The sequence below is a fragment of the Thermothelomyces thermophilus genome, chromosome 4 (genome assembly GCF_000226095.1).
Source record: "Thermothelomyces thermophilus ATCC 42464 chromosome 4, complete sequence".
NCBI lineage: Eukaryota > Fungi > Ascomycota > Sordariomycetes > Sordariales > Chaetomiaceae > Thermothelomyces > Thermothelomyces thermophilus.
Window position 1 is genome coordinate 1,449,516 of NC_016475.1, and position 8,529 is coordinate 1,458,044.

General features: G+C 59.3%; 4 protein-coding genes across 4 annotated transcripts; 3 read left to right on the forward strand and 1 right to left on the reverse strand.

Moving 5' to 3' along the window:
* Positions 1–208: 208 nt before the first annotated feature.
* MYCTH_52496 (uncharacterized protein) lies at positions 209–1,099 on the forward strand (the record flags this gene model as incomplete). The annotated part of the gene is made up of 2 exons (XM_003663905.1): positions 209–388; positions 613–1,099. Coding segments are annotated over 2 exons (667 nt in total), but the record flags the coding sequence as incomplete, so codon positions are not given.
* A 1,310-nt stretch (positions 1,100–2,409) lies between these two features.
* On the forward strand, positions 2,410–3,452 carry MYCTH_2306208 (uncharacterized protein). The gene has a single exon (XM_003663906.1). It carries the CDS (start codon positions 2,495–2,497, stop codon positions 3,410–3,412), a length of 918 nt encoding a protein of 305 aa, XP_003663954.1. The 5' UTR covers positions 2,410–2,494; the 3' UTR covers positions 3,413–3,452.
* A 1,514-nt stretch (positions 3,453–4,966) lies between these two features.
* Positions 4,967–6,069, forward strand: MYCTH_2306209 (uncharacterized protein). Its single transcript, XM_003663907.1, has one exon. It carries the CDS (start codon positions 4,994–4,996, stop codon positions 6,005–6,007), a length of 1,014 nt encoding a protein of 337 aa, XP_003663955.1. The 5' UTR covers positions 4,967–4,993; the 3' UTR covers positions 6,008–6,069.
* Positions 6,070–6,588: 519 nt separating this feature from the next.
* MYCTH_2110987 (carbohydrate esterase family 5 protein) lies at positions 6,589–7,435 on the reverse strand (the record flags this gene model as incomplete). The annotated part of the gene is made up of 2 exons (XM_003663908.1): positions 6,589–7,086; positions 7,238–7,435. 2 exons carry the CDS (start codon positions 7,433–7,435, stop codon positions 6,589–6,591), a joined length of 696 nt encoding a protein of 231 aa, XP_003663956.1.
* Between the last annotated feature and the right edge of the window lie 1,094 nt (positions 7,436–8,529).

Consider the following 8,529-nt stretch of genomic DNA (forward strand, 5'->3'; position numbering starts at 1 on the left):
CTGTTCAAGCCCTCTGGAACGACAACCCCAGCGCATTATTCTCACAAGAGTGCCCTTTCGTTCGCTTATGCCCTTCCACTCGTTAATACAGGTAACGTCTCCCGTCGCTCAGATCTTTTCTAGAAGGCCAGCTGAGGTTGTTGACAACGTTGGCTCATTAATACGCAGACAAAAGAAACATAAATCTACGGATCAGAACATCCAAAAGATGAAGCTCAAGATCGTCGCCTCCTTGGCGATGGTGGCTTCTGCCGTCGCGCAAGGTGTGACCGAGAAGATTGCACCCGAGGGCGACGCTCCCAGCGGTTGCAGACCCAACTTTGACGGCCCGTTCCAGATCACGGTCGTCCCGCTGACTGACAAAGCCAAGAGGGACTTGGCTCTCGAGGTACGTGGCAGTCTATGGCAACGTCAGATAGCCGACGTGTCGGCCGCTTCCAGGTCCTCCGGAGAGTGACAGTGCGATCCGGTCGACGAGGGGGGATGGGGGGTTTGGGCGTGACCTCCAACCCGGAGAACCAATCCGACGGGTCCAGATCAAACGCGCACTCCGATAAACGACAGCAGAGTCAGATGATTGCTAACCAGGGCACCCTCCCGCAACCCAAACAGACCCGCGCCACTTGCTCCGGTGAAGGCACCCTGGTCCTGCGCCTGTCCGACGGCGTCTTGACCGACGCCCAGGAGCGCACGGGCTACATCGCCTCCAACTACCAGTTCCAGTTCGACGGCCCGCCGCAGGCCGGGGCCATTTACACGGCCGGCTTCACCGCCTGCGCCAACGGCTCGCTCGCCCTCGGCGACTCGGCCGTCTTCTGGCAGTGCGCCTCGGGCACCTTCTACAACCTGTACGACCGCTGGTCCGCCGAGCAGTGCTCCCCCGTCGACATCGTCGTACTCCCCTGCGGCGGCGACGCCGGCGCCGGCAGCCAGGAGGGCCAGAACACGGTCGGCGGTCAGGTCATCACCACCACCGTCGTCGTGCCCCTCAGCGACGGCCAGCCGCAGGTCATCACGACCACGACAGTCATCCCCATCTGCCAGATCGACGACGGTGCGTTCCCTCCTCACACTCCACGTCCCATCCTCCCACTTTTTTCTTTTTCTTAGGTGAGTGAGAAGAAAGAGAGGCTGACAACCCTTGATCACAAACCTGCAGGCCAGATCCAAGGCCACACCACCCCGTGCGCGTCCGCCCCGACGACGGCCCCCGGCAGCCCCAACCGGCCCCCCGTCTCTCAGATCTCGGACGGCCAGATCCAAGTCACTCCCGGCCCGCCCGTGGTCTCGCAGATCTCGGACGGCCAGATCCAGGTGTCGGCCCGCCCGCCGTCGGAGAGCACCGGCTTCGTCACCGCCACTGCCACTGCCACTGCCACCGCCACCGGCTCGGCCTCGGCATCCGCTCCGGGTTCGGGTACCGACCAGGCGTCGACTTCGAGCCAGTCCGCGCCCACCGGCGCGCCCCCCGTCGCCACCGGCGCTGCCTCTGCCGTCCTCGCTCCGGGCGGCGGCGCCGGGTATCGCACTGTGGCGGCCGCAGCGATGGCCTGGTTGGGTGTTGCTTGGATGGGTTGGGTCTAGTTAAGAATGCTTGGAATGGATGGAGTCGGCCCCGACGATGATGGCATGGCTGACTGACCGATTCACCAAACCGACTTGAGCCTCATGGGGAATGGCTGAAATGGGTTGGGAATGGTGCGGTGTTTTCTGGAGGTTTGATTGCCTTTTTTTCATTGCGCTGTCTTCTTCTCTCTTCGAGATTTCGATGGAGTTCCAGTTTGCCGGCTGCGGCTGCTACCCGAGCGGCGTTATTGGGCGCGGAGGGTAGATTGTGCTTCGCGGTTCCAGCAGTGGGCTTTTCGGTCGAGCGCGGCATTTTGAGGCACCAATGGGAGTAATTATATTCAGGGGAAATCAGACAATTTCTCGTCGCAAGGCACTACCGTCATCCTGATGAAATCTGCTTCTAGTGACGTGAAGATGGCTGGCCATGTACCACAAGGCACGGTATCTAGTCATGGCCGAGTGATGATTGAACCTGCCCTGCTGCTCGTTCACTGATTCAACGAGATGTATTTTAGTGATGTCAAGCGAAAACCCGGGTTTGACCGAATGACCAGCTTTGCAAGCCTCACTCATTATCGCTCTTGTAGGTTCTCTGAAATATCGTCCTTGGGGCTCAAGAGTTGTTTACTCCGTACGACGGCAGCAGCAGCAGATTCCGGGGACGAGATGTCAGCTACCACTGAAGCTTAAATATATCGGGATTGCAGTTGAGTGCACCTGCCGCTACGCTGCAATGGGGTGGCGCTGCAGGGGGCCCAAGCTCAGTGGGGTCGAAAGAACTGCAGTGTAGTTAATCCGTAACTCGGTATTTTTTTGAAGTCCGTCTCTTATCTTGCCGCATGCCACGGTCTTCTGCCAAAATCTCCGCGTTTAGCCCGCCTCTACACCTGCACGCCAAAAACACCCTGTTGATACTTCAAAAAGTATGGCGGATTACTGGAAATCAACGCCGAAATACTGGTGCAAGCACTGCGGCGTATACGTTCGCGACACCGGTCTCGAGCGTGCCAACCATGAGGCGACGGCGAAGCATCAAAGCGCCGTCAAGCGCTCCCTCCGAGAAATCCACCGCAATGCCGAACAGAAAGAACGCGAGAAAGAGCGAGCGAAACAGGAAGTCGACCGCCTGAATGGGGTCGTCTCGGGAGTCCGCGGCGCCGCGTCGAGCGCATCAAAATCGACAACAAAACCAGGCGGTGGAGCGTACGGCGCGCCACCTCCGCAGGTATCGCAAGCCGAGAGGCAGAAGCAGCTGGAGCAGCTCGCCGAGCTTGGCGTCAACATCCCGACCGAGCTGAGGGGCAGCATGGCGATGGCGGGCGAGTGGACCGTGACCTCCACAAGGGTCATCGAGCCGCGAAGCGAGAAGACGGACGGGACAGATCCAGAATCGGTGCCGGTGGAGGCCCGCGCAACCGGCGTAAAACGAGAGAGGGAGCGGGCAGAGGAGGAGAAGGAGCAAGAGGAGGCCATCAAGGGGCTGTTTAAGAAGCCGCGAAAGTGGGGAATCGGATCCAAGACCATGCCGACCGAGGAGGACGCCGAACTGGATGCGTTGCTCAGTGGGCCGCTCGTGAAGACCAAGAAGGAAGAGAGCGAGGCTCCCCAAATCAAGGCCGAGGAGGCTCCGGAACAGCCGGCAGCCGGAAGCGATATCCCCGAGTCGGTCAAGAAGGAAACATCGCCCCCGATCAAGAAGGAGCCGGAGGAGGACGAATCTGGGCCTGGTGCTACGGCGGCAGACAAAGAGACCTCACCACCGCCTCCGTCGAGCGTGGCGGATTCTGGAGCTCCCGCAGTCGTGTTCAAAAAGCGAAAGCCCAAGAACATACGGCAGAAGTAGAGTTGCTCCTCCACCCATGGTACGTAGTGATCTAAATTAATGATACCCTTATTCTTCAATTTTTTGACCTCTTTCCATTCCTCCCGCTCTCCAGGACGCTTGTGCAGGATGTGATCGCCTGTTGAACGGTCGAGCACGTGATGCTGCGGCAGCGACCCTGGCAGCCTGTGATGGATTTTAGGCACCCGTTGACGGCCCTCAACTCCCACATCACCAAATCCTCTGCCTGGAACGTATCCGGTTTCCGCCATGGAAAGAAATACAGACGTCACCACCTTGCCGTGGAATACGGCCTGCCCCTTACTACATTACCTGAAACAGAGAAATGGCGAGTACAAGTCTCTCTACAAGGGCTGGCTCAACGGCACGAGCCGTGACTCGTACGCGCCCACAACGTGGCCGCACGGCCGATGCATGCTCATCGGCTTGCCCCTCGAGCTGGTGCTGCTCATCTGCAACCGACTGTACCAGACCGACCTCCTTCACCTGGCGCTCACGTGCCGCACCTTCGCCAACATCGCAATACCCTTGATGTACACGCGCGACGTCGCCGACTTTGACTGCCTTGCGCTTCGCTGGGCCTGCACGTTTGGCATCGTCGCCACGCTGGAACGGTCCCTCAGCTTCGGGGCCTCGCCTAGTCATGTCTTCTCCGCTGGCTCGCATGTGAAATGCCGTTGGGTACTCACCGAGCCGGTCACCTCCCCGTTTTCCGCCCATATCCTCTGTGGCACTCCGCTCAGCGCCGCTATTGTCGCCAACGAGCCCGAGATCGTTCGGCTGCTGATCGAGCACGGCGCCGACGTGAACGCCCCGGATCCCAAAGCATCGGATATGGGGTATAGTCAGTACTTCGAGATCTTGTTCCCCATCAATCTTGCCATGGGCACTCCCGACATGCTCGACTACCCCGCGTTCCAACCTGGCAACACGCAGATCGTCCGCCGCCTGCTTGAAGCCGGGGCAGACCCTAACCAGTCCACTTTTGGCCCAACCCCGCACCATCCGTTTATCGGATTCGAGGGCTTTACTCCGCTGCTGATGGCTATGCAGCCGCAGGTACCAGTTGAGACGGTCGAATTGCTCCTAGAATATGGTGCGGACCCAACAGCGCGGGGCAGTTATGAGGGCAGACTTATCCACGACCGTCTACGGCCCGGTTTCGATTTCCGCTTTGATAAACTTTCTCCCCTCCGGATGGCTCTGTACTGCTCTCAGAAGTACAACAAATTTCCGCTCGATCTGGAAAAGATACAAGTTCTCCTCATGCACGGGGCCGCCGACGAAGTCTCTTACATCTCCGGCGGCCCGGATACGAGACATCCCCTGCCCATCTTGTACCGCTACTGGAACCATCCCCAGATAGCCGCCGTTCTCAAGCTGTTTATCGCCCAGAAGGTAGACGTGGCGAGCTGGGCTGCGGCGTTGATTCCCCCCATCATCTCCGTCATCTGGTGGGTAGAGCAAACGATTTGGTTGTGCGAAAACAATGGCGCAGTGCACCAGACCTGGATCGCTCTCAACAAAGCCTGCGAGCTCATCACTCTTTTAGCCGAGGCGACTGTGGTAGAAAACCCTACCATGTCCATCCGGAAGTCATCCATCATTGATTCCGTGGTCAGGGTTCCCTCGCCCGCGATAGGATTAGCCGTGGCTGCCGACGGGCAGACAGCGCTACGTTACCTGTGTCGGCCGCCCGGCTTCGTGGGTACCCTATCTCTCATACGCCTTCTCTTGCGTTACGGGGCGGACGTGAACAGCCCGGATGCCCACGGCCGCACCGCACTCCACCATGCCTCCACATTTAGTCGCGGCGGCGACCAGGTGCGGGAGCTGATCGAGTTCCAGGGCGGGCCTGCAGTTTCGGGGCTCGTCATCGATGCGTTCGACTCCAGGAGCTGGACGCCTCTCCACTACGCCTGTCTCTTCAGGTCCTGGGACGAGCCGGGCGACAGAGCCGTTGCCGCCGCGCGGTTACTGCTGGAGAGCGGCGCGGATGTCCGTGCCAGGACCAGCAACGGCTGGACTCCGCTGTCTCTCGCTGCCTTCTCGGCCAGCCCGGACTTGGTACACGTGCTGCTCGACCACGGCGCGCACGCAGACGACCTACTCCTCTCGCGCCTCTCCCGCAACGCCGAACCGACCCTGGTCCCGATCGGCCGCATCGTCTTTCTCCACTGGGACTACGGCCACAGGCTGGTCGACCTGCTGCCGGAGGCGATGAACGAACTGGCCGTCCGCAAGGCGCGCGTCGCGACACTGCTCGAGCACCGATTAGGGATCTCGGTCCCTCTCCCACCGATGCAGGAACAAGCCGTGCTGCCATTGGGGTCCAGGCTGGACCCCCAAGCCCCTGCCGCCTCCTTGCCCAAGTTTTTCGTCGATCGGCTGGAGCACCCATTCGGTATCGCCGTCGAAAACCACGGCGACCTCACAGCCGACGATTTCGAGAAGGACATCGACGGAGTGCTCGGCGTCCTCGATCCGCTGGGCCTTGAGGCTTTGGTTGTTCCTGTATCCGTCCCGATACATCGGCCCCTCAACTGGTTGGATATTCCGGTCAATGCTTCTGATCATCCGTGGATTTCCCGGTAAGCTTTTTTTTACTGCGTTTCTACCAGGTCTGGTGCATGTAAGTTTGCGTTTCTGGACCCCCCCCCCTCCTTTTTTTTTTTCTACCAAAGTTCAAATCTGGTAGGGTAAAAGATTCCCGGTGAGTCGACTGCTTGATGCTGCTTACCGGTAGTGGCCTACACTCGTCGGCCCTACTGCCTTTCGGGATATAATAAAGTGCCCTCTTCACCAAGTTGGGACAAGCCCCTTTTAACCCATGGGTGAGTATTGAAGTGAAAGCAGACTATCTACATGAACGAGATATGGATTGAGCTCAAAAAAAGGAAATCACGTCATCATCGTCATCATCGTCATCACCAGCAGCATCATCATCGTCGCCGCCATCGCCCACCCCTCTCTTTGGCGGGCCACGAGTGACTGATCACGATGCCCCACCCCTCCCCCTTTCCCTCAATTTCCGTCACTCAACAGGGCCTGCCCTTCACGGTACGGATATTATTAGCACAGTCAGTCTCAATTCCTTCCAAGAAGTCATAAAACCACACAAGCCGCTCCCAAGTCCTCCCTCTCTTTCCCTCAGCCACGAACGGGCCAGACGCTGTCTACGTGGCGTCGATCTTGCTCTGGAGGAAGCGCGGGGCCTCGCCGAGCGACTCGGCCGTGTAGAGGAAGTGGGCCGGGGCAACGATGAGGGTGCCGGAGCAGACGAGGTCGCCGACGTTGCAGAAGACCTTGGTGCGGTCGGTCGGGTAGTCGGGGACGCGGCCGCCGTTCTGGAGGTTCTTGGTGTAGCCGAAGAGCACGACGCCCCGGATCTGCTCCTGCGTCGCCGTCCCCGTCCCCCGCAGCTCCGCGATCGCGTTGGACACGACGGCCGTCCCCTGGCTGTAGCCGCCCGCGACCACGGCCGCCCCCGGACACTTGGTGTTGGCCAGGTTGAACAGCCGCTTCGCCTCGTCGATCGCCGCCCGCGTCGTGCCCGCCGGCAGCGCGTTGTCGGCCAGCCCTGCCCGGTACGGGCCCCCCACCCCCTGCACCCAGATATTGTCGCCGTAGGCGGCCTCCAGGACGGACGCGACGTTGGGGCCCGCCGAGATGCCCTGTATTGAGACTTTGTCAGTCTTTGCAAGTACTCTTACGTAGGTCGATCTTATGGTTTTGTAGGGGTGTGTGTGTGGGTGTGTGCGCGTGTGTGTGTGTGTGTGTGTGTGTGTGTGTGTGAGATGTGCAAGCTCCTCCGGGACTACTCACCATGTTGCCGGGTTCAGTCGAGGCTCGGGCAAAGATGAAGATGGCCTTGGGGCAGTTGGCTGAGTCGCCGTTCTCCAGCTCGTTGCGGGTAGATGCTAGCTGGCGGGCCTCGATTTCGCCGGCGCTGGAGACCTCAGCCGGGGAAGTGGGCAGCGCGGCAGCGACGCCTGCAGCAGTGAGGAGCGAGAGAAACTTCATGTTGGCGGTTCCCTAGACAGTTGGGTTTGGGCTTGCAGAAGAGATGAAGCTTGGTGGGAGAGCGAACATTCGTGTCATTTCGAACAGGGTTTCGACATCTAACTTATACCTGAACCCGAGGGCCCCAAGAGGTGCCCGTCAACCATCACGAAGGTCCATCTCATGGCGGTGCGTCTGGTGCAGGAAACACAGGCACCACGCCTAGCCTCTGGGCATCCCCATTGCCTCCTCAGAGCGCCGTATTCTCGGATTCAAATGCCGAGGTCACCGCAAGCATTTCCGTTTTGGGGGTCAAGCGCCGGCCAAGGGTTCGCTGGTGAGGCTCAAGACGCAAATCTGGTTGGGCTCGGCGGTTCGGCCCCTCCTTCGATCGGGGGAGCCTCGGATCTCCTGAGACGCGCTAAATATACTGTAACATCTCTCCGTCCCACTGACCAGGTACCGCCGCAGGATCCGGGGAACCCCGGTTAGCGGATGCCACTCAGCACGATCCATCCACTGCTAGATACATACATACTTGGATCGTGATTAAGTACGAGGTCTTCCGTTGGAAGACACTCAACCCAATCTAGACTAACTACCTAAGGTAAGGTATCCCGCAGTCTTCAACAGGTGGCTTTTGCGGGGTGCAGCTCTTGGCGTCGTGCCGTTGTATACTTTAGACTAGATTTGCATACCTTACAACTAGATCAACGAGTTTGTAGCCGTGTGCCAAGTGGATAGCTGCCGAGGCTCGTCAGCAAGATGGCGTTGCTTCTTTTGGTGGTGTCAAGTGGTGGTCGCTGGCATTCCCCAAAACAGAGTACCTTGCGCGAGTGGGGGTGCCGAGCCCGGTTGCTGAAACGTGGTCACTGGTGAGGGACACCTGAGGATCGTCAGGCGCATCATACCACGGAGGATGCCTCCCGGGTCGGGTAGTGAGTGCCAGGAAGGTACATACATGGAGCACTTGTTACACTACCGTGGTTTCCGAGAAGAGTGGTCCTCAGTGTTTCATGACCAAGGCCAGAACATTCCATGAAATTTGGAAGGAAGAGAGGTTGGGGGGGTTGGGTTTGGAAGGGTATTAACAGTGGGGAGACAATTGTCTCGCC